Genomic DNA, 25,779 nt, shown 5'->3' with positions numbered 1-25,779 from the left:
CAGGTCCCAATAAATCGAATGGCTCTGTCAAATCTTCATGTGGTGTTTAGTTTGAAATTTCTGTCTATAAATCCTCACCTCCTGATATCTATGAAAGGAATTTACAACAGACATCACTGTCAGTACAGGATCGAAATTCAGAACAGACAATTCTAGTTTCTATGGAACATTCTTTCCTCTCTCATTCCCCAAAAGCTGTCAATCTCCATCCCACACACTCTCCCTCAATTCTCACTCTGCTCTCCTGAGTATACAACCTCCCAAGTCTATTGAAGGTGCTGATTCAGGCTGATTAATGGATCCATGCTGACCACTTCCTGTACTGGACACAGAGATCTGAAAACCTACGTGTAACGTCCGGCCTACACGCGAGAAATTAAAATCTGTGCCATATGTGGGACTGGATAACTGGATTGGGAGAAGGAGAAGGATGTGGGGAAGAATTTTACTTTGGTGCAGAAAGGTCATTACCTGGAAGCCGCTGCCTCAGGGGGTTGTGGAAGTGCAAATGATCCATGATTAATCTTCAAGCTGACAGCCACGTTAAAGTTTTACATTTGGCCATAAATGCTGTGTGTAATACACTGTATTACCTGGTTACAGATACATGAAGAATGTGAGGAGGATTTCTGTTTAGACAGCGAGTGGTGACCTGGAAGTTAAAAATTCAACAAGTCCCCAATTTCCCCCAGAATGCAAAAGAAACACAAAAGCGGAGCAAAGCAAGTGTTTTACTCACAGATGTTGGCCTCTTTTAGGTCAAAAGGAGCTCACAAACTATTTTTCAAATTGACATCGAGCCAGCCAGGAGTTGAACCTGGAATCTTCTGATCCGTAGTCAGACGCGTTATCCATTGCGCCACTGACCCACACTCTCACAGATGTTGGAGAGCCAGGAGGAAGTTTGAGTCTGTGTCTGAAGCTCAATCTTCATTCAGAGAGAGAGCAGCAGCAGCTTTGCTGGGCAGGAATGAGCAGCTGAACAAGCTCATTGTCCACTTCCGCATTCAGACAATCATAGAATCATAGAAACCCTACAGTGCAGAAGGAGGCCATTTGGCCCATCGAGTCTGCACCAACCACAATCCCACCCAGGCCCTACCCCCACACATTTTACCCACTAATCCCTCTAACCTACACATCTCAGGACTCTAAGGGGCAATTTTTAACCTGGCCAATCAACCTAACCCGCACATCTTTGGACTGTGGGAGGAAACCGGAGCACCCGGAGGAAACCCACGCAGACACGAGGAGAATGTGCAAACTCCACACAGACAGTGACCCGAGCCGGGAATCGAACCCAGGACCCTGGAGCTGTGAAGCAGCAGTGCTAACCACTGTGCTACCGTGCCGCCCATATGGGGGAGCTCTGATTGGCTGGAGGACCAGAGTCCTTCCGGTCCTCCAGAGTTCCCATTGGTCAACATCTCAGGGGTGGGCACTCCACCGCACATGCGCAGCTTCCTCTCTCCCTTGGACATGCGCAGCCCCGGGGCATGGTGGAGTGGGCAGATTCAATCTTCCTCCTGTCTCCAACAGTGTTGTGTGTGTGTAGCAGCACTGAATTTGCTGCTGCAAATCATCAACTTTTCTTTGCATGTGAAAGCACTGGTTGAAAGAACTGAGCAGTTTTCTCTCCCTTGAGTATTGGTGGTTCAGTGGTAGAATTCTCGCCTGCCCCGCGGGAGGCCTGGGTTCGTATTCCTGGCCAATGCAAAGCCTTAAAAGAGGCCAACATCTGTGAGTGAAACACTTTCTTTTCCTCCCCTTTCCATTTCTTTTCTCATTCTGGGGGAAATTGGGAACTTGCAGCAACTGAAGGGAAAGGAAGTGAATCCAGTCGGTATGTTCCACACATTGTTAGCCCAGTAATTTAGACAAATATCTGTCTGGCAGCCTGCAGGGAGATTTTCAGCTCCCTGTGTCCAGGAGAGGAAGCAGTGAGCATGGATCTGTCAATCAGCCTCAATCAGCACCTTCAGGAGAATTGGGAGGGTGAATATTAGATACAGCAGAGTGAGAATGGAGGGAGAGTGTGTGGAATGGAGATTTACAGCTTTTCGGGAATGAGAGAGGAAAGAATGTTCCATAGAAACTAGAATTGTCTGTTCTGAATTTCTATCCTGCACTGACATTGATGAATTTTCCAAACTCGTTTACAGGATATGAGAAGGTGAGGATTGACAGACAGAGGATTGAAACAAACGTCACATCAGCATCTGACACCCTCACTCAATTCATTGGACCTGAATATTATCGGCCTTTGAATCTGGAAGGAGAAATGTTTCTCTGTTCTGTCTGCGAAAACAGGTCTTTAATATCAATGTGACTGGAAAAGCACCAAGGCACAGATACACCCGAGTGAGAGTGTTCCAGTGAACTGAGTGTGGAAAGAGCTTTAACCAGTTACACAGCCTGAAAATACATCGCAGCATTCACAGCAGGGAGAGACTGTACCCGTGTTCTGTGTGAGATTTAACTGATTGTTTAACCTGGAGAGTCACAAGGACACCCGCACCATGGAGAAACCGTGGAAATGTGGGGACTGTGGGAAGAGATACAGAGCCCCCTGTAAACTGGAAATTCATCGACGCAGTCACACCGGGGAGAGGCCATTCATCTGCTCTGTGTGTGGGAAAGGATTTACGCAGTTATCTAACCTGTCAAAACACAAAGTCACTCACAGCCAGGAGAGACCCTTTAAATGCTCTGACTGTGGGAGTGGTTTCAAAAGCTCTCGGGAACTGATTATCCACCAGCGCATTCACACTGGGGAGAGACCGTTCAGCTGCTCTCACTGCGCAAAGAAATTTAGAGCATCATCCCACCTGCGGATACACCAGCGAGTTCACACTGGGGAGAGACCGTTCACCTGCTCTGTGTGTGGGAAGGGATTCACTCAGTCATCCAGCCTGCAGAACCACAATCTCACTCACACCAATGAGAGACCGTTTAAATGCTCTGACTGTGGGCGTGATTTCAAAAGCTCTCGGGAACTGATGCTTCACCAGCGCACTCACACTGGGGAGAGACCGTTCAGCTGCTCTCACTGCTCAAAGAGATTTAGAACATCATCCCACCTGCGGATACACCAGCGAGTTCACACTGGGGAGAGACCATTCACTTGCTGTGTGTGTGGGAAGGGATTCACTCAGTCATCCAGCCTGCGGGCACACCAGCAAGTTCACAAGTGATGACAGGTTGGATTCTGCTGTTATTCCTGCCATTAATCACATCCAGGACTGAACCATGTTTATTCTTATAGTTGGTGAAGTGGAAGGGTAGGAGAGATTCTTTCTGCTGGACTGGCCGATCGCACGACTTTGCTTCCAGTGGGCTGATGCTCTTTGAGCCTGGGAGAGCACATTGCCACTGAAATGATCCACAAAAGCTGATGAAGGACATTTATTTTATCCTGGATAGTAAATAGTGTTTTTCCCCCCACTACAGGTAGATCTGAAATAAATACAGAAAGGACTGGAAAAACGCAGCAGGTCTGGCAGCATCTCTGGAGAGAGAAACAGAGTTAACATTTCACACTACTGGATTGGGAATCAATCTAGTAAATCTCCTCTGAACTGCTTCCATGGTATTTATAAAATGGGGCAGCACAGTGGTTAGCACTGCTGCATCATAACACCAGGGACCCAGGTTCAATTCCAGCCTGGGTCACTGTCTGTGTGGAGTTTGCACGTTCTCCCCATGTCTGTGTGGGTTTCATCCGGGTGCTCCGGTTTCCTCCCACAGTCCAAAGATGTGCGGGTTAGGTGGATTGGCCATGAGAAATTGACCCTTGTGTCGGGGGGGATTAGCAGGGTAAATGTGTGGGGTTATGGGAATAGGGCCTGGGTGGGATGCTGTTTGGTACAGACTCAATAGGCAGAACGGCCTCTGTCTGTACTGCAGGGATCCTACGATCCTTTGTTTAATTGGAGACAAAACTGCACCCGGTGTTCAAGATGCAGTTTCAGCAACGCCCTGTATAACTGAAGCAGAACATCTTTACTTCAATGTTCAATTTCTCTCGTAATAAAGGATAGCATTCCATTTGTGAGAATGGTGATTTATTTGAACTAAGACTTATGAGGTTCTCTTGTTTACAATAACTCCATAACTGTCAATCACACCAGGTTCCAGTGACTTAACCATGTGGCTCGAAAGAATACTTTAAATGGTGAATTCAGGAAGTTTATTAACCATTAAAAATGTAACAAGTCAGAAAGATAAAAAAGGAAAGTATCGATTAACAGTAAAAGGAGAAAGCTCAGCTTTAACAATTGAATGTATGAACTGATGAAATGTTATGGGGAGAAGGCAGGAACATGGGGATGAGGAGCATATCAGCCATGATCGAATGATTCGATGGGCCGAATGGCCTAATTCTGCTCCAAGATCTTATGAACAGATTTCTCTCTATCCTTTTCAGACCAGGACATGAAGTGATGGCTCCGAAACCATGGATAACTTGTAAAATCAACAGCTCCCAACACCTCTCTGTAGGGCACAGTGGTTTGCACTGCTGCCTCACAGCGCCAGGGACCTGGGTTCGACTCCCGGCTTGGGTCACAGTATGCACATTCTCCCCGTGTCTGCGTGGGTTTCCTTCGGGTGCTCCGGTTTCCTCCCACAGTCCGAAAGACATGCTGGTTTTCAGAGTAACTTCAATGCAGTGTTAATGTAAGCCGACTTGTGACACTAATAAATGAAGTTCCTGGGAAAATCCCCCAGTCACCGCACTCTGGCATCTGTTCGGGTACACTGAGGGAGAATTTAGCATGGTCAATGCACCTAACCAGCACATCTTTCGGACTGTGGGAGGAAACCAGAGCTCCCGGAAGAAAACCAGGCAGACACGGGAACAACGTGCAAACTCCACAGAGTCACCCAAGCCGGGAATCAAACCCAGGTCCCTGGCGCTGAGGCAGCAGAGCTAACCAGTGTGCCACCAGGCCATCCTAACAAGTCTTGTTATCTGTTTTTTCTATTCTGTTGGCTTCAGAAGGGAACATTTTATAATTCTCACAGCATTTTAACCATTCTTTATATCTTTATAATTCTAAACGTTATAAACTTTTGTGTTCAAATTTACATTTCCAGCCTAACATCTGTATTAATGAATCATTTATTCTTTAATTGTCTCTCAATTCAGGCTGTCCATTTAACTAATCTCCTGCTTTACAATTGTGGGAACTTCAGTCACAAATAAGGTAGTCAAATGCATTGTTAAAAGCAGGATGTTCTTTATATAAATAAATAACAAAGTTTAAAAATCATTGGCAAACAAAAGGAAACAGGAGCATTGGAACCAGCCTGGACTTGCAGACTGAAACCCCGCCCAAAGCCTGCACGTGCTCAGAAGGGAGAGAGGTTGTGAAGAACACTCTGTAACACTTCTCCTCCCCTTAAATTTCAATCCCCCATCAGGACAGAAATACAACAAAGTAATGTCTTTAACAATACGGAAGTCTGTCAGGAGCTTTGTGGTTGCATTGCGACCTGTACAATACCACTGGTAAATCTTGTAATGGTGTTTCTGGAATGGGAGGTGAAGAGGGAGTTTGAGAATCTGTACATGAACATTCCTCTTCCACTCCCACAGCAGAGTCAACTGGCAAAGCTGGAACCATTTCCTGGTGAACATCCACAGCAGCATGACCCTCTGCCATGTTCTCAGTAATGGTTGCTGACTCTGAAACTGTTCCTGACTCGGGGTCACACCGCAAGCGAATATGGTCTTGGTGTCTGCGAACAACTCTTCTGTTTTACAGTCTCACCACCCAAGATACTGGACCACTTTGGTTTAAAATTATTCCCGGTAACCACCTTTGGTTACTCCCAAAGTTTCTGATGTAAACCTGATCACCCGGTTTGAACTGCCTCTCTTTGGCGTGGCAGTCATGTCCCTCCTTCTGCTTCTCTTGTCTCCTGCTCACTTTTGCTCTGAGATCTGGATGAAGCAGATCCAGATGAGACTTCAACCTTCGACCAAAAAATTCCACAGGAGAGTCCGGTTGTGGATTGTGGTGTGATGCGAAACTGGAACAAAAATCTTGAGAGCTTGTTCCTAAAGTATCGCCTGCCATTCTTTTCAATCCCTCCTTCAGACTTTGAACAGCTCTTTCTGCGAGACCATTTGTACAGTAAGAAGTTTAACAACACCAGGTTAAAGTCCAACAGGTTCATTTGTTAGCAAATGCCACGAGCTAACAAATGCATTTGCTAACAAATAAACCTATTGGACTTTAACCTGTTGTTGTTAAACTTCTGACTGTGTTTACCCCAGTCCAACGCCAGCATCTCCACATCATGAAGACCATTTGTAGCCAGATGAAACGGTGCAGTACGCACATGACGTAGACCATTCCTTTACAGGAATTCCTGAAACACCTCACTTGTAAACAGAGTGTTGTTATCTGAAACAAGCCAATCTGGTAACCCAGGGCTTGTGAAAATTTGACAGAGCTTCTCTATTGTCACAGGAGCTGGAATATTACTCATGATCTGTGCTTCCAACCATTTTGAATGCACATTTACAATGACCAAACACATGTGATTCATGAAAGGCCCCCCCAAAGGCCACATTTAGTCTGGACCACGGCCTATCAGACCACCCCCAAGGATGAAGTGGGAATGTACCCAGTGTGTTGTGCCTGATTCAATCGACAAACAGTTTATTGAGTTACGCCAGCGGGGAGAAGCCACAGGGGCTGACCATGTGCAACTCCACCCAACAAAGAATATCATCAATTCTTATCCAGTTACTCAGCCCATCGCGGCTGGACACAATCCAATCAGAATGGTGATAGATTACATACATTATAGGTTCAATAAAATTAGTATCTGGGCATTATGGGGCTTTGTGATCATCTCATGGACAGGTGCCCTCATCATGATGCTTTCCAGACCCCCCCTTCGGGGGGGGGGGGGGGGGGGGGGTCTTTCTTGGGTTTTCTTTGTACATAGACTCCCTTAGTTAGAAATGGGGTGGATTAAAAGTTCTCAAATGGACGTCAGCACTCTTCCTTTGTTTTAATCGAATGACCACATGGTCTGGGAATCATTTCTATTTAATGCTCTCTCTTTTTAAACTCTTTTCTTCAGTATCCAATTCCAGAATTTTCCTTTTCTTTGTGTTACTTGCGTTAGGAATAAATCTTTGGACCTGACAGGAAGTTTAACCCAAGATCAATCCAACACAGGATTGGTCAGAATCATTTCACATGTGTCAAATTTTAAATAACCATTACAAATTAAAACTCTCTTTCTCACATGGGTGAATTGTATCCGGATTAAAATTCCCACATGTTTAGTAAAATATCCTGGAATCCTGTCTCTGGCCAGTAAATATGGCCATGATGTGGAGATGCCGGCGTTGGACTGGGGTAAACACAGTAAGAAGTTTAACAACACCAGGTTAAAGTCCAACAGCTCCAGGTTCATAACTTCTGAACAAAAAAAGTTTTATTGATCACACTTCCTTTTTTAAAAATCTGTTTGATTTAAATCACAGACAGAAAACCTCAAAGCTTGAAGCGTTCATCCCACAAATATCATCCACACACAAACTGAGAAACTTAACATGTGCTTTACATCAACAATAACTAAAATTAATTACTTAAGCGTTCTTGTGATCCTGTTTTTAAACTTCCAAAAATGCCTTTAATTAAAGATTCAAGATGAGGTTAATCCACCAGAAAGATAAACCTTAACAAATGTAGCCCAAAACAATAATAAAACACATCGACAAACATTCACATAAAACAAACAAAACACACAGATTCTCACAGCTCGTAAATTTTAAACAATGAATCCTCAGCGTTCTCTCTCGCAGCTATAGCTTCTTAAAGCGACAGAGCACTACAAGCTCACAACTCCTTGATTAAAATAAGATCCAAGATCCTTCATTATAACTTAACCTTTTTTAAGACAACTTACAAGGACTGATTTTAGAGGCAACATCTTTGTTGATTTAAAATCCCAAACACGTTACACCCAAACACCGGCAAAATCTTTGTTCTTTATCTGGGGATAAAACTCTCAGTTATTCCAAATTCCTCCAGGCTGTGCTTAATATTTCCGCATTTAACTTATTCCCAGAAATCCTCAATTATAAACTAAAATAGACACGTGTTTCCGGGCAGTCACAGGAATATGGTCAAGATAGTCCAGTCCCACAATGCCTCACATTCAATCTGCAGTCCTTCAATTATAACAGAATATGTGGCTGTATGTAGCTGCCTTGGCCATGGTCAACCCCAACCCCAAGGGTGCCTTCTTGAACTGCTGCAATGCCTGAGGTGTACGTACACCCACAGTGCTGTTAGGAAGGGACTTCCATAGAAACATAGAAAAACTACAGCACAATACCAGCCCTTCAGCCCACAAAGTCGTGCCGAACATGTCCCTACCTTAGCGATTACTAGGCTTACCTATAACCCTCTATCTTACTAAGTTCCATGTACTTATCTAAAAGTCTCTTAAAAGACCCTATCGAATCCGCCTCCACCACCCACCACCCTCTGAGTGAAAAACTTACCCCTGACATCTCTGTACCTAGTCCCCAGCACCTTAAACCTGTGTGGTCTTGAGGCAACCATTTCAGCCCTGGGAAAAAGCCTCTGACTATCCACTCGATCAATACCTCTCAACATCTTATACACCTCTATCAGGTCACCCCTCATCCTTCGTCTCTCCAAGGAGAAAAGACTGAGCTCACTCAACCTATCCTCATAAGGCATGCTCCCCAACCCAGGCAACATCCTTGTAAATCTCCTCTGCACCCTTTCTATGATTTCCACATCCTTCTGTAATGAGGCGACCAGAACTGAGCACAGTACTCCAAGTGTGGTCTGACCAGGGTCTTATACAGTTGCAACATTATCTCATGACTCCTAAGCTCAATTCCTCGATTGATGAAGGCCAGTACACCATCCGCCTTCTTAACCACAGCCTCAACCTGCACAGCTGCTTTGAGCGTCCTATGAACTCGGACCCCAAGATCCTTCTGATCTTCCACTCTGCCAAGAGTCCTACCATTAATATTATATTCTGCCATCGTATTTGACCTGCCAATATGAACTACCTCACACTTATCTGGGTTGAACTCCATCTGCCACTTCTCCATCCAGTCTTGCATCCTATCAATGTCTCGCTGCAACTTCTGACATCCCTTCATACTATCCACAACACCTCCAACCTTTGTGTCATCAGCAAACTTACCAACCCATCCCTCCACTTCCTCATCCAGGTCATTTATAAAAATCACAAAGAGTAAGGTTCCCAGAACAGATCCCTGGGGCACTCCACTGGTGACCGACCTCCCTGCAGAATATGACCCGTCTATAACCACTCTTTTCCTTCTGTGGGCAAGCCAGTTCTGGATCCACAAAGCAATGTCCCCTTGGATCCCATGCCCCCTCACTTTCTCAATAAGCCTTGCATGGGGCACCTTATCAAGTTTCCAGTTACTGAGAGAGACAAGAGATGAAATTTCTGGGCCTCTCACAAAAATCTTTGTTTCTTCATTGGACACAGGTGAGGTCCCAGAGGATTGGAGGATAGCAAATGTGGTCCCGTTATTTAACAAGGGTAACAAGGATAACCCGGGTAATTATAGGCCAGTGAACTTGACGTCCGTGGTAGGGAAATTGTTGGAGAAGATTCTTAGAGATAGGATCTATACACATTTAGAACTGAATAATCTCATTAGCGATTGTACAAGGGAGGTCATGCCTCACAAATTTGGTTGCGTTTTTTGAGGTGACAAAAATGACTGACGAGGGAAGGGCCGTGGATGTCGTCTCCATGGAATTTAGTGAAGCATTTGACAAGGTCCCTCATGGCAGGTGGTGCAAAAGGTTAAATCTCACGGGATCAAAGGTGAACTAGCTACATGAGTACAGAACTGGCTTGGCCATAGAAGACAGAGGGTAGCAGTGGAGGGGTCTTTTTCTGATTGGAGATCTGTGACTCGTGATGTTCCGCAGGGCTCTGTACCGGGATCTCTGCTGTTTGTGATATATATAAATGATTTGGAAGAAGATGTAGCTAGTCTGATTAGTAAGTTTGCGGACGACACAATGATTGCTGGAGTTGTGGATTGTGATGAACATTGTCAGAGAATACAGCAGGACATAGATAGGCTGGAAAATTGGGCGGAGAAATGGCAGATGGAACTTAATCCAGATAAATGCGAAGTGATGCATTTTGGTAGATCTAATGCAGGGGGGAGCTATACAATAAATGGCAGAACCATCAGGAGTATAGACACACAGAGGGATCTGGGTGTGCAAGTCCACGATCCTTAAAGGTGGCAGCACAGGTGGAAAGGGGGATGAAGAAGGCATATGGCATGCTTGCTTTTATTGGGGCATAGAGTATAAAAGTTGGCATATGATGTTGCAGTTATATAGAATGTTGGTTAGGCCACATTTGGAATACTGCATCCAGTTCTGGTCGCCACACTACCAGAAGGATGTGGAGGCTTTGGAGAGAGTGCAGAAAAGGTTTACCAGGATGTTGCCTGGTATGGAGGGTATTCGCTATGAGGAGAGATTGAGTAAACTAGGGTTGTTCTCCCTGGAAAGACGGAGGTTGAGGGCGACCTAATAGAAGTTTACAAAATTATGAAGGGCATAGATAGGGTGAACAGTTGGAAGCTTTTTCCCAGGTCAGAAATGACAAACACAAGGGGTCACAAGTTCAAGGTAAGGGGGGCAAGGTTCAATACAGATATGCGGGGGACGTATTTTACACAGAGGGTGGTGGGGGCCTGGAATGCACTACCAAGCAAGGTGGTTGAGGCAGACACGCGAGGATCATTTAAGACTTATCTAGATAACCACATGAACAGACTGGGGATAGAGGGATACAAACGGATGGTCTCGTTAGGAACACATGATCGGTGCAGGCTTGGAGGGCCGAAGAGCCTGTTCCTGTGCTGTATTGTTCTTTGTTCTTTAAAATAGACACATGAGTTTCCGGGCAGTCACAGGAATGTGGTCAAGATAGTCCAGTCCCACAATGCCTCACATTCAATCTGCAGTCCTTCAATTATAACAGAATATGTGGCTGTATGTAGCTGCCTTGGCCATGGTCAACCCCAACCCCAAGGGTGCCTTCTTGAACTGCTGCAATGCCTGAGGTGTAAGTACACCCACAGTGCTGTTAGGGAGGGACTTCCAGCTACACATTCCAGACTTTCACTAGACTGTAGGTGGATACCAGATTGATATATTCCATTCAACCACACCCAAGCTGAGTTATTCCAATTCCTTTATTGTCCAGGACAATATATTCACAATATCATTAAAACAGAAATTAAACATTCCCATTTGATTTCAGGTATTAACATATTCTGTTAGTTTGTTCTTTATTGTCGATGTCAGGCTGGGCTTGTTCCTCTTGGAGAAAAGGAGGTTGAGGGGAGATTTGATCGAGGTGGACAGATTCTGACAGGTTTAGATAAGGTGGACAAAGAAAAGCTGTTCCTATTAGCTGATGGGACAAGGACTAGGGGGGGACACAGATTTATGGTTTTGGGTCAGAGATGCAAGGGGAGGAGTGGGGGAGGAGTGGGGGGGAGGGGGGTGGGGGGGTGGGGGGGGAGATGTGAGGAAGAATATTCTGATGCAGCGAATGGTAATGACCTGAAACTCGCTGTCTATGAGGGTGGAGGAAGTGGAGACAATAAACAATTAAAAAGGAAATTGGATGGGCATTTGGGGATGTTCCAAACAGAACGAAGAACAAAGAAAATTACAGCACAGAAACAAGCCCTTTGGCCCTCCAAGCCTGTAGCAACCATGCTGCCCGTCTGAACTAAAACCCCCTACCTTTACGGGGACCATATCCCTCTATTCCTATGCATTTCATATATTTGTCAAGACACATCTTAAAAGTCACTATCGTATCTGCTTCCACTACCTTCCCCGGCAACGAGTTCCAGGCACCCACCACCCTCTGTGTAAAAAACCTGCCTGGTACATCTCCTTTAAACCTTGCCCCTCGCACCTTAAACCTATGCCCCCTAGTAATTGACTCTTCCAACCTGGGAAAAAGCTTCAGATTATCCACTCTGTCCATGTCCCTCATAATCTTGTAGACTTCTATCAGGTCGCCCCCCTCAACCTCTGTCGTTCCAGTGAGAACAAACCAAGTTTCTCCAACCTCTCCTCATAGCTAATGCCCTCCACACCAGACAACATCCTGATAAATATTTTCCGTACCCTCTCCAAAGCCTCCACATCCTTCTGGTAGTGTGGTGACCAGAATTGAACACTAGATTCCAAGTGCGGTCAAACTAAGGTTCTATAAAGCTGCAACATGACTTACCAATTTTTAAACTCAATGCCCCGGCCGATGAAGGCAAGCATGCCGTATGCCTTCTTGACGACCTTCTCCACCTGCATTGCCACTTTCAATGACCTGTGTACCTGTACACCCAGATCCTTCTGCCTATCAATACTCTTAAGGGTTCTGCCAATAACTGTATATTTCCCATCTGTATTAGACCTTCCAAAATGCATTACCTCACATTTGTCCGGATTAAACTTCATCGGCCATCTCTCCGCCCAAGTCTCCAACTGATCTATATCCTGCTGTATCCTCTGCCGGTCCCCATCACTATCCGCAATTCCACCAACCTTTGTGTCGTCCACAAACTTACCAATCAAACCAGTTACATTTTCCTCCAAACCATTTATATATATTACAAACAGCAAAAGTCCCAGCACTGATCGCTGAGGAATGTCACTTGTCACAGCCCTCCATTCAGAAATGTACCTTTGCACTGCCAACCTCTGTTTTCTTCTGACAAAATATCTCTAAACTTCCTAACACCCTGTCACTCTGTGATCCTTGTGACATTTGAAACCAGGTATTTGCAAAAAGACTCAAAGAATATCAGCCCACTGGAGACTGAGACCGGCCAGTCCAGCACAAAGAAACCCTCTGACCCTTCCCATTGACGAACTGTGAGAATGAACAAAATGCAGTCCTGGATGCAACTGAGAGCAGAAACAATAACAGCAGAATCCAACCCCTGGAATCACTCGTGAACTTGCTGGTGTCTCAGCAGCCGGGATGAAACGCTGAAACCCTTCCCACACTGAGAGCAGGTAAACGGCCTCTCGCCAGTGTGAACTCGCTGGTGTCTCTGCAGGCTGGATAACTGAGTGAATCCCTTCCCACACTGAGAGCAGGTGAATGGCCTCTCCCCAGTGTGAACCCGCTGGTGTGTCCGCAGGTTAGATGAACAAGTGAATCCCTCCCCACAATGAGAGCAGGTGAACAGCCTCTCCCCAGTGTGAACTCGCTGGTGTGTCCGCAGGCTGGATAACTGAGTGAATCCCTTCCCACACTGAGAGCAGGTGAACGGCCTCTCTCCAGTGTGAACTCGCTGGTGTCTCTGCAGGCTGGATAACTGAATGAATCCCTTCCCACACTGAGAGCAAGTGAATGGCCTCTCCCCAGTGTGAACTCGCTGGTGTGTCTGCAGGTGGGATGACTGCGTGAATCCCTTCCCACATTCCGAGCAGGTGAATGGCCTCTCCCCAGTGTGAACTCGCTCGTGTGTCCGCAGGCTGGATAACTGAATGAATCCCTTCTCACACTGAGAGCAGGTGAATGGTCTCTCCCCAGTGTGGCTGCGCCGATGAGCTGCCAGCAGAGATGGGGCTCTGTATCTCTTCCCACAGTCTGCACATTTCCACGGTTTCTCCATGGTGCAGGTGTCCTTACCTCTCTCTTGGGTGGACAATTAGTTGAAACTTCGTCCACACACAGAACAAGATTACAGTTTCTACCCGCTGTGAATGGTGTGATATTTATTCAGACTGTGTAACTGGTTAAAGCTCTTTAGTCAGTGTATTGGAACACTCTCACTCAAGTGTGGCAGTGTGTTGATGCTTTTTCACTCACACTGACATTTCAAATCTTTTCAAATCGACAGACTGGACAATCATTTCTCCTTCTAGATTCAAAGTCCGATGATATTGAGGTCCCAAGGAATAAGACTCTGTCAGATCGAGACGTGACGTTTGAGATTTCAGCCTGTGATTCCTCTTTCAATATCCTGTAAAATGAGTTTACAAAAGTCATCAGTGTCAGTACAGGATAGAAATTCAGAACAGACAATTTCTATGGAACATTCTTTCCTCTCTCATTCCCCAAAAGCTGCAAATCTCCATCCCACACACTCTCTCCCCATTCTCAGCAGGTCTGGCAGCATCTGTATGGAGAGAAAAGAACTGATGTTTCAGAGCTTTGACAAAGGGTCATCTAGACAAGAAACATCAGCTCTTTTCTCTCCTTACAGATGCTGCCAGACCTGCTGAGATTTTCCAGCATTTTCTCTCTTGGTTTCAGATTCCAGCATCCGCAGTAATTTGCTTTTATAAGGCTGCAGATACCTCCTCCCAAGTAACATGCGTGCGCCCAAGACATCACCACTTGTTTCCCTTATTTCTTTCGCACCCATGGTGCTCTCCGCAGTAAACACAGAGGAGAAGTATTCATTAAAAATCTCACCCATCTCCTGTGGCTCCACACACAGATGGCCATACTGATTTTTAAGGGGATCTATTCTCTCTCTAGCCACCCTTTTACTCTTAATATAGCTATAGAACCTCTTGGAATTTTCTTTAATCTTACCTGCCAGATCCATATCAGACCCACTTTTTGTCCTCCTGATTTCCCTCTTCAGTATTTTCTTACACTTTTTATAGTCAGAGTGATTCACTTGTCCCCGATTGCCTAAACCCAATGTCTGCTTCCTTCTTTTACCTGACCAGAGCCTCAATGTCCCTTGTCTGCCAGAGATCCCTAAATTTACCATTCTTTCCCTGCATCTTAACAGGAATATACTGCCCCTGGACTCTTGATATCACACTTTTAAAACCTCCCATTTGCCAGTCATTCCTTTCCTTTCATTGATCTCGCTTCCAAACTAAAACCGGCCGTCTGCCATTACCCGCACTGATGTGGAGATGCCGGCGTTGGACTGGGGTAAACACAGCAACAAGTCAAACAACACCAGGTTAAAGTCCAACAGGTTTATCTGGTTCACCCGCACTGCGCATGCTTCAGGTCCCGCCCCTCATTCACTCCGATTGGTTGGAGGACCAGCCGCTCCGGCTCGGTCCTCCAGCCCCGCCCCCTCTTTCTATTGGTCCGGAGCTGCCGTCAATCAGTCCCCGGGCATTGTGATGTGGAGCATGCGCAGTGTCATTGCTGTCCTTGGCGCTTGTTTGTCCCGGAGAAGCGGAGTCAGCGTTAGGCGGTGGCTGGGAGGATTTGGAAACACTTTGTGGATCCGCAAACCCTTCAGAATCATTGTCAGCTCCCTGGTTTGCAGCTGCGGGGCTTCTCCCTCCCTCCCTCCCGGGAACAGGCCCAGGTTAACGGCCCCATCCTGGCTCAGCCACTGGAGGATGGTTCACATCAGAGGATGGGGGAGGGGGACAATAAATAAGAGGTTACACTTTGGCCTCAAATCAATGAGGACTCTGATCTCTGGGAAGGAAGGAAACCCTGGGAGGTGGGCGGGGAGGATTCACAAACACCCGCTGGAGGCCCCAACACCCCCAATAAGACCCATTGGTTTTATTGTCTGTCTGCAGACAGGAGCTGGAGAACTGAACCCAGTAAGAGTTTTAACAACACCAGGTTAAAGTCCAACAGGTTTATTTGGTAGCAAACACCATTAGCTACCATTAGGTGTTTGCTACCAAATAAACCTGTTGGCCTTTAACCTGGTGTTGTTAAAACTCTTACTGTGTTCACCCCAGTCCAACGCCGGCATCTCCACATCAGAACTGAACCCAGACAGAGGAGAGGGAGGGAGCAAACTGGGAGTGGAGAAAAGAAATGGTGAGATGGGTTTGGATTTCAGCCCAGGGAGGAGGGAGAGTTTGTGGGACAGGAATTTATTGATTTGGGGAACAAGAGAGGAAGAAATTTTCCAGAGAATTAGAATTGCCTGTTCAAAATTTCTATCCTGGACTGACAGTGATTAATTTTGTAAACTCCTTTTACAGGTGAGGTGAAGAAACATCACATCAAAATCAGACAGAGTCTCGATTCACTTGGACTTAAATATCCTCAGACTTTGAACGTGGAAGGAGAAATGTTTGTCTTCTGTCTGGAGGAGAAGATTTCAAACATCAGTGCGACTGAAAAAGCACCAAGATACACGCACACCCGAGTGAGAGTGTTTCAGTGAGTTGACTGTGGAAAGAGCTTTATCCAGTTACACAGCCTTAAAAAACATCACACCATTCACAGCAAGGAGAAACTGTACACGTGTTCTGTGTGTGGATGAGGCTTCAACTGATCGTTTAACCTGGAGAAACATAAGGACACCAGTATCATGGAGAAACCGTGGAAATGTGGGGACTGTGGGAATGGATTCAGTTACCCTTCCCTGCTGGAAAACCATCGGCGCAGTCACACTGGTGAGAGACCGTTCACCTGTTCTGTTTGTGGGGAGGGATTCATTCAGTCATCTGGCCTTTGGTCTCACCAGAGAATTCACACTGAGGAAAAGCCATTCACCTGCACCTCCTGTGGGAAGAGGTTCAGGCATTCTTCAGCACTCACTGTGCACCAACGCACTCACACCGGGGAGAGACCATTCATCTGCTCCGTGTGTGGGAAGGGATTCACTCAGTCATTCCACCTGCTGTCACACCAGCGAGTTCATACTGGGGAGATGCCGTTCACCTGCTCCAACTGTGGGAAGGGATTCACTGGGTCATCCCACTTACTGTCACACCAGCGAGTTCACATTGAGGAGAAGCCATTCAGCTGCACTGACTGTGGACGGAGTTTCAGACAGGCATCCTCCCTCGTTGCACACCAGCGAATTCACACTGGGGAGAGACCGTTTACTTGCTTTGTGTGTGGAAAGGGATTCACAGCTTTACCCACCCTGCTGAGACACCAGAAAATTCACACTGAAGAGAAGCCATTCAGCTGCACTGACTGTGGAAAGAATTTCAGGCAGTCATCCAACCTCACTGCTCACCGACGCACTCACACTGCAGAAAGACCATTCACATGCTCCGTGTGTGGGAAGGGATTCAATCGGCCATCCAACCTCTCTGCTCACCAGCGAGTTCACACAGGGGAGAGGCCATTCACTTGCTCCGTGTGTGGGAAGGGATTTGCAAAGTCTTTCAACCTGCTGGCTCACCAATGCACTGACACTAAGAGGCCATTCAACTGCTCTGTGTGTGGGAAGGGATTCACTCAGTCACAATGGCTCCTGAGACATCAGCAAGTTCATAAGTGACTGCAGGGGTTGGATTCTGCTGTTATTGCTGCTGTTCAGCATTGATAGTCTGACAATATTTTATTTTTGCTGATAACAAATCCCATAACTGGCTGGAATTTAATATTCTGGAGATGTCACTTCAATATTCTGCAATGTCACTTTTTAAAAGCATCACCAGTGATCTTCCCCCTTAATTGAAGAACTCCCAACAGGAACCTGTTTGGAATAAAATTATGAACTTTTGCTTCAATTCTAAATTGATTCTTGGTTCAAAATCTACAATTCAGTATCTGAAAGATCCATCTGTCGGGTTCAAAGTATTTCTTTTCAATGCTTTTGTTGAGATTTTCTGGAAAGCTACTCTTTGATTTTAAGGGCTATTTTTTGGTTTCCAGGGGATCCTTTTCCTTTCTCAGTAACTCCTTCATTTAGTGATGTAGTCACATAGTAACATAACCTTTTGTGTGCGTGTTGAATATCTTTTGAGTTTGCTTTTTTAGATAAGATAGCACAAATACCGAAGACTGTGTGTATATTAAATCTTTCAAATTGTAATCTATAAATATGATTTTTTTGTTAATTTATTTTAAAAATACTCCGATAGTCCATTTCCAAAACTGAGTATTTGACACAAGGTAACTGAATCGGGGCAGACTGTTTATTGGATCAGACCCTGGAGCAGGAAAAAACTAACCCGATTCTCATCTTCATTGTATGTAAATTAACATTAATCTGTCCGTGTGGAGTTTGCACATTCTCCTCGTGTCTGCGTGGGTTTCCTCCGGGTGCTCCAGTTTCCTCCCACAGTCCAAAGATGTTAGGTTGATTGGCCATGCTAAAATTGCCCCTTAGTGTCCTGAGATGCGTAGGTCAGAGGGATTAGTGGGTAAAATATGTCGGGATATGGGAGTAGGGCCTGGGTGGGATTGTGGTCGGTGCAGACTCGATGGGCCGAATGGCCTCTTTCTGTACTGTAGGGTTTCTATGATTCTATGATTAATAACCCATCAATAAGCTCACTACACCAGCCGAGATCAGCTCTGACCGGTGGTTCTGTATGTTGTCTGTGAATGTTAACCTGCAAATAAAAGCAGTGTAGAATATGAACCTGGATGAATGTATCTCAATTTCTATGTGATGACCCAAGTGATTGGTAGGTAAGTTCAGAATACCTGGTTACTCAAATTCCTGAGCTGTACATCCCTCCTACTGAGATATATAAAAATAATGTTCAGCAGAACGGAGAAAGCTCCCTGTTGTCAATGGTTGGATCATTCCTTTTGAGGTTCACATTAATATGAAACTAGTTTTATAGCAGGAAGACACAACTCCTCCACGCATCGCAGACAGGCTGCTGGGTCAGTGAACCTCCTTTCTCAAAATACGTGGCAAAGCTGTTCCTCCAGTTTGAGACTTTGTCTCTGCGGATGTAGCAACATCAGGTTACTGATTGTATTAATAGCACTGCAATAATACAGACAGAGTATAGTTACCCCATCCAGAGAACAGGGAGAATGTTGTTTTCTGTGGCCAGGTTGGACTTTAACCTGGTGTTGTTAGACTTCTTACTACGCTTATTATGGGGACAGCACAAGAAGCAGGACAGGAGTTTATTAACAATCCATATTCCTGACTTATTTCAAGAGACCAAGTCCAATGTGTTCAAGTTTCCCGATGGGAGACTGTCTCAGGGCAAACAACATCAAGGTGGTCAATACAAATGACACACGGACCCCGTAAAATATATCCTCACAAACTTCTGCACAGCGGACCATCTCCCTGGGGAAAACACTGTGGCGACCGGCACATGTGGAGGCAGCACTGAAATTTTGTTCAGTTTCAAGGACCATCATCACCAAACTCTCAACATCCGAGGTATCCAGAGGAAGATCAGAAGTGGAGCGGTGGCAGAGCAAGACCAGAGGTGGAGCGGAGCCGCAGAGCTCCCCCCATCCCCTTGAGCATTAACAGCAACATCATGAACTGCCAGTTCTGTGGATGTCCATGTCGATCCCACATCAGACTCTCCTGTCAGGAGATGATCCACAGAAAACAACATTCTCCCTGTTCTCTGGATGGGGTAACTATACTCTATTATTGCAGTGCTATTAATACAATCATTAAAAGACAATCTTTTGTTGGGAGTTTGATTAGCTGGTGTCTGAAACCACAAGATTCAATATTTAGAGTCAACAAGATGAACAAGGAAACACATCAGGGCCCAAACTCCAGCTGGATATTCACAGGAGAAAGTCTTATCTCACTCATCGAGTGGACAGAACAGAGAAAGATCCCAACTGTAAGAAACCCTCCAATCATTTATGAATATCTTTCAAATGCTGACAGGTTGCAACTCCCAGTTTCCATTATACTGAATCAATGGAAGGTGAGAGGGCGGCACGGTAGCACAGTGGTTAGCACTGCTGCTTCACAGCTCCAGGGTCCCGGGTTCGATTCCCGGCTCGGGTCACTGTCTGTGTGGAGTTTGCACATTCTCCTCGTGTCTGCGTGGGTTTCCTCCGGGTGCTCCGGTTTCCTCCCACAGTCCAAAGATGTGCGGGTTAGGTTGATTGGCCAGGTTAAAAATTGCCCCTTAGAGTCCTGAGATGCGTAGGTTAGAGGGATTAGCGGGTAAATATGTGGGGGTAGGGCCTGGGTGGGATTGTGGTCGGTGCAGACTCAATGGGCCGAATGGCCTCCTTCTGCACTGTAGGGTTTCTATGATTCTATCCTGGAACTACTAAAAACACTAGCTAGATCACAGCTAGAGTACTCAGCACCATTCTAGTTAGGGGTTGGTTAGCCAGAGAGTGTGGCTCAGAAGGTCCTAGTTCCTTAACAGAGATGTCAAGAACTAAGGGGCAGAGAGGTAAAGAAATTGGCAGAAGGATTAGAAAAACGTGGAGATGTTTTCACCCAGAGGGTGGTGGGGAATCAAACTCACTCTCTGAAAGAGTGGTGGAGACAGAAATGTTCATATGCAAGAGGTATTCAGGTATGGACTTGACATGCTGTGTCCTATAGGGCCATCAACCTATACCTGGAAAGTGGGACTAAACTGGACAGCTCATTTTCACCTGGTACAGACATGATGGGCTGAATGGCATCCTGTGCAGTAAATTTCTCAGATTCTGTGATCCTCATGATTTTATCCAAGCCAGGTCTCAGCCCAGTCATTTACTCCCAGTATTGATGTGATGGTTCAGTCACGTTGTGCAAACGAGCTGCTGTGATACAGTAATAACTAGGGGATTTTCACAGTAACTTCACTGCATTGTTAATGTTGGCCTACTTGTGACTAATAAACTCTAACTTAACTTGTATTTATAGGAACAGAAGTAGGTAAATTTCAGCCCTCGGAGCCTGCTCCACGATTCAATCAGATCATGGCTGATCTCTCCCTGGTCTCAAATCGATCCCCCCACTTGTTCCCCATATCTCCCATCCCTTTTTGTGTCAGAAATATATCTATCTCCTTCTTGAAACCATTCAACAATTCAGACTCCACCATGCTGTGGGGCAGCAAGTTCCACAAATTTACCACTCTTGGAAAACTTCCCCCTTACATCTCGTTTAAACTTTCCCCCTCTCACTTTCAGCTGGGGATCTTTCAGAGTGTGAGGTGAATGATAATCAGTACACTACAGGAACACTTCACGGTCAGCATCTCAAAGGGACTGCACAGTATTTCAAACTGTGTCGTCATGCTGTAGTTCGTGACCTTGATTTGCGGAGATAGAATTCGGACTGGATATTTTGGAATGTTGTAGAGACATTGATCTAACAATAGAATCGTGAAATAACAGCTCATGAGGAGACACATCATGTCTGTGCTAGCTTATTTTCAAACAGTTATACAATTAGTCCTAATATCATTCCCTTTCATAAAAACGTGCATTATTTCTCCTTTCAAATGATCAATTCTCTTCATGAAAAATCTGAGTTAACAAACAACAACATCGGAAGAGTTGCAGAAGCCTCTGCAGTATTCATGGACATTTCTAAAAATTAACAAAGTTTCCTTGACTCAATAACATGAAGGGTCAGGTGGGAATTCACATCGAGTTTTGGAAACAAAACTATTTGCAGTTATGCAGTGGATTTCGTACCTTTTCAAGGAACATAGAATTCTACAGTGCAGAAGAAGGCCATCGAGTCTGGACTGACCACAATCCCACCCACGACCTATCTCCATAACCCCTAGCTAGTCCCCCCGACAATTTTTAGCATGGCCAATCCACTTAACCCGCATATCTTTGGAGTGTGGGAGGAAACCAGAGCACCCAGAGGAAACCCACGCAGACATGGGGAGAATGTGCAAACTCCACACAGACAGTGACCCGAGCCGGGAATCGAACCCGGGACCCTGGAGCTGTGAAGCAGCAGTGCGAACCACTGTGCTACCGTGCCTCACAAAACATTAAATCTGTTTCTTGCCAGGCAAGACTGTTCTCTTCCTGTTGGGGAGCACTTCAGCGGTCACGGGCATTCGGCCTCTGATATTCGGGTAAGCGTTCTCCAAGGCGGCCTTCGCGACACACGACAGCGCAGAGTCGCTGAGCAGAAACTGATAGCCAAGTTCCGCACACACAAGGACGGCCTCAACCGGGATATTGGGTTTATGTCACACTATTTGTAACTCCCACAGTTACGTGGACCTGCAGAGTTTCACTGGCTGTCTTGTCTGGAGACAATACACATCTTTTTAGCCTGTCTTGATGCTCTCTCCACTCCCATTGTTTTGTTTCTTAAAGACTGGATTAGTTGTAAGTATTCGCATTCCAACCATTATTCATGTAAATTGAGTCTGTGTCTTTATAAGTTCTGTTTGTGAACAGAATTCCCACTCACCTGAAGAAGGGGCTCAGAGCTCCGAAAGCTTGTGTGGCTTTTGCTACCAAATAAACCTGTTGGACTTTAACCTGGTGTTGTTAAACTTCTTACTGTGTTTACCCCAGTCCAACGCCGGCATCTCCACATCATGATTGATAAAAGCAAGTGTCTCATATGCCTTCTTATTCCATTCACCTGCTCTGCTACCTTAAGTGAATAAGTACCCCAAGATCCATCTGCTTCTCTGATTTTACCTTTCCTTAATTATTTATTTATCTTGTTACTTCTTCCAAAGTGCATCACTTCGCACTTATCAAGGTTAAATACCATATTTTTTTTGTTCATTTGTGGGACATGGGCGTCGCTAGTTGGCCATCCCGAGTTGCCCTTGAGAAGGTGGTGGTGAGCTACCTTCTTGAATTGCTGCAGTATATGTGCTGTGGGTTTACCTACAATGCGGTTCGGGAGGGAATTCCAGGATTTTTACCCAGCGACTGTGAAGGAATGGTGATATATTTCGAAGTCTACCAGTGTTCTGCCCATGTGACCAACCCAACTATATCGTGCTGCAACCTATGACAGAGTGGGGTAGACTCTAAAAGGACCCTGGGTCTCTGGAACACTCGTCCAGTAACAATCCCACCATGCACATTGGTAGATGTATCAATTTATTTAATAATTTTATATGTTAACCCTATAGTTCTGATTGTAATTGGATGACAAAGCACAATTTTGTGTTGAACATTATCTCCTTCCTATGGCGGTCCTCTTACCCAGCATTCGCAGCGAGAGAGAATGTGCCGTATTGTCACAATAGCAGCCGCTTGCGCAGGCGCAGTACCTGATTCCGAGTGGAGCATGCGCTGTGCGGATTCGGACTGGCCCATGCGCAGTGTGGGTGCTGGAGCTGCAGGGAGGCGGGTGCAGAGGCTTCAGAAACAGCCAGTGGAGGAGGCCTCAAAACCCAGAATAAGGAACCCCCCGGGCCCGAGTTTGCACCGACCCGGGGGGTAATTGCAGCACCTCTACAATCGGGGAGATGGTGGTAATATCAGTGACACAGCCTAATGTTCTGGGGATGGGTTCAAGACCCATCATGGAGCTGGGGGGGTTTTAATTAGAATTCATAAAATGCTGGAAAATCTGGAATATAATTTCACTGGAGTAACCATTACAGCTGTGAACAATGTAAAAAACCCATCCTGTTTATTCATGGGAATCTGCTGTCTCTCCAGAGACTTGTCAACATGCGATTCAGTCTCGAACTGCCCTCCTCAGGGGCAGGAAATAAATGCTGGTCTTGGCAATAAAACCACATCACATGAAATAGTGAAGGAGAAACACTGATAGACTTGGGTTAATAGCTGTCATCTTTCTCGGGGGCAGGACACAGGCACGGTTATCACTGTCCCTGTGAGAAAATGTGAATTTCTATCCTGGACTGACATTGATAGATTTTGGAGTCTCCTTTTCCAGAGGGTGAGAAGGGGAGGATTTACACACAGTAAACTCAAACCAAGTTTGCTTCAATTTTTAACTTTGGACTTTTTCTTACAGGATATTAGAAGTGCAGGAGTGGAAGGGAGAAAACTCAAACCAAACATCGCATCAGGATCCGACGCTGTCGCCTAAATTAGTGTAATCTGAACATCATTGGGTTTTGAACATGGAAGGGGAAAGCACGGTTAACAGTGGAGAGAAACCGTACACCTGTTCTGTGTGTGGACGAACATTCAGCCGATCATCTGGCCCGTTGAAACATAAATGCAGTCACAACAAGGAGAAACAATGGAAATGTGGAGACTGTGGGAAGAGATTCAGATTCCCATCTGAACTGAAAACTCATCGACACAATCACACTGGAGAGAGACCATTCATCTGCTCTGAGTGTGGGAAGGGATTCACTACCTCATCCATCTTGCTGACACACCGGCGAGTTCACACTGGGGAGAGACCGTTCACCTGCTCCAAGTGTGGGATGGGATTCATTTGTTCATCCCATCTGCTGAAACACCGGTGGGTTCACACTGGGGAGAGGCCATTCAACTGTCATGAGTGTGGGAAGGGATTCACTACCTCATCAATCCTGCTGACACACCAGAGAGTTCACACTAGAGAGAGACCATTCAGATGCTCTGATTGTGGGAAGGGATTCCCTACCTCTTCTATCCTGCTGAAACACCAGCGAGTTCACACTGGAGAGAGGCCGTTCACCTGCTCTGATTGTGGGAAGGGATTCACTGATTCATCCGACCTGCTGAAACACCAGAGAATTCATAATGGGGAGAGGCCATTTATCTGCTCCGAGTGTGGGAAGAGATTCACTCAATCATTCAACCTCCTAAAACACCAGCGAGGTCACACCGGCGAGAGGCCGTTCACCTGCTCTGAGTGTGGGAAGGGCTTCAGTCAGTCATTCACCTTGTTGAAACACCAGCGAGTTCACACTGGGGAGAGGCCATTCACTTGCTCCAGTTGTGGGAAGGGATTTATTGATTCATCCACCCTGCAGAGACACCAGCGAGTTCACACCGGGGAGAGACCATTCACCTGCTCTGATTGTGGTAAGAGATTCAGTCAATCAACCAACCTGGTAAAGCACCAGCGAATTCACACTGGGGACAGGCCATTCACCTGCTCCGTGTGTGGGAAGGGATTCACTCAGTCACCTCACCTGCTGAAACACCAGCGTGTTCACGAGTGACTGCAAGGACTGGAGTTTGCTCTTAATCACATCAAGGTCCTGACTATTTTCATTGGTGTCTGTTTCTGCTGATAAATCCTAGCCCAGTTGGAAGGTTTATATTTTGGGTGGAACTCAAATACACAAGCTTTATGTTCAACACAGTGTGATGGATGCTTTTAATACCTCAAACATGTTAGTTCCATTTGAAGGGCTTCCCCCTCTCCCGTCTCCTCCATCCTCACCTCCAACAAGTGTGAGGAGCTCATGGAGCTTCTTTGTCACCAAGATTGAGACAATCTGATCAGCTGCCTCTGCTCCTTCTCTCTCTTCCATTCGCCCACCGGGCCAAACTGTCTTTAAATTTCCTCCTGGCCTGACTCCTGAACTCATAAATACAAACAGGAAGTGCTGTAAAAACACAGCGAGTCTGACAGCACCTCTGGCGAGAGAAACAGATTTAATGTTTTGGGAGGCACGGTAGCACAGTGGTTAGCACTGCTGCTTCACAGCGCCAGGGACCCAGATTTGATTCCCGGCTTGGGTCACTGTCTGTGTGGAGTTTGCACATTCTCCCCGTGTCTGCGTGGATTTCCTCCGGGTGCTCCGGTTTCCTCCCACATTCTGAAAGACGTGCTGGTTAGGCGCATTGACCCGAACAGCTTGTCTGGACTTGCAGAATCTCACTGGCTGTCCTGTCCGGAGACAATACACATCTCTCCCTCCATTCACATTGTTTGTACCTTTAAGACTTGATTATCTGTAAAGACTGCATTCCAATCATTGTTCTGTAAATTGAGTTTGTGTCTCTGTGTGCCCTGTTTGTGAACATTTCTCCACTCCACCTGACGAAGGGGGAGCGCTCCAAAAGCTAGTGGCATTTGCGACCAAATAAACCTGTTGGACTTTTAACCTGGTGTTGTTAAACTTCTTACTGTCTTTACCCCAGTCAACGCCGGCATCTCCACATCATGGATTCAGTTCTCCA

At 45.9% G+C, this 25,779-nt stretch overlaps 3 protein-coding genes and 1 non-coding gene across 4 annotated transcripts in view; 3 read left to right on the top strand and 1 right to left on the bottom strand.

Moving 5' to 3' along the window:
• LOC144484116 (uncharacterized) overlaps positions 1–4,443 on the top strand; it is a 34,103-nt gene extending 29,660 nt beyond the window's left edge. The window contains exons 9-10 of the mRNA XM_078202665.1: positions 2,601–3,051; positions 4,427–4,443. Of these exons, the coding sequence (XP_078058791.1) occupies positions 2,601–3,051; positions 4,427–4,443 (468 nt within the window). The remainder of the gene's footprint in view (positions 1–2,600; positions 3,052–4,426) is intronic.
• On the bottom strand, positions 797–869 carry trnar-acg (transfer RNA arginine (anticodon ACG)). The gene has a single exon. It is a non-coding gene; the product is annotated as a tRNA-Arg (tRNA).
• Positions 4,444–16,386: 11,943 nt separating the features above from the next.
• Positions 16,387–23,740, top strand: LOC144484115 (uncharacterized). Its single transcript, XM_078202663.1, has 3 exons — positions 16,387–16,397; positions 16,447–17,230; positions 23,666–23,740. The coding sequence occupies exons 1-3, from the start codon at positions 16,387–16,389 to the stop codon at positions 23,738–23,740; spliced, it is 870 nt and encodes a 289-aa protein (XP_078058789.1).
• Positions 22,998–25,779, top strand: part of LOC144484079 (uncharacterized) — a 192,129-nt gene continuing 189,347 nt past the window's right edge. Inside the window, exons 1-3 of the mRNA XM_078202613.1 lie at positions 22,998–23,150; positions 23,666–23,877; positions 24,466–24,800. Coding sequence (XP_078058739.1) covers positions 23,775–23,877; positions 24,466–24,800 — 438 coding nt within the window. The 5' untranslated portion in view covers positions 22,998–23,150; positions 23,666–23,774. The remainder of the gene's footprint in view (positions 23,151–23,665; positions 23,878–24,465; positions 24,801–25,779) is intronic.

Source organism: Mustelus asterias, unplaced genomic scaffold, assembly GCF_964213995.1.
Source record: "Mustelus asterias unplaced genomic scaffold, sMusAst1.hap1.1 HAP1_SCAFFOLD_92, whole genome shotgun sequence".
In the NCBI taxonomy this organism is placed as follows: domain Eukaryota; kingdom Metazoa; phylum Chordata; class Chondrichthyes; order Carcharhiniformes; family Triakidae; genus Mustelus; species Mustelus asterias.
This window is presented reverse-complemented; position numbering and strand designations above follow the sequence as displayed.

Coding starts and splice junctions, on each gene's coding strand:
- LOC144484115 (XM_078202663.1), top strand. Junction 17,231..23,665: donor AGAGGCCATTCAACTGCTCT/GTGTGTGGGAAG, acceptor TTTTTCTTACAG/GATATTAGAAGTGCAGGAGT.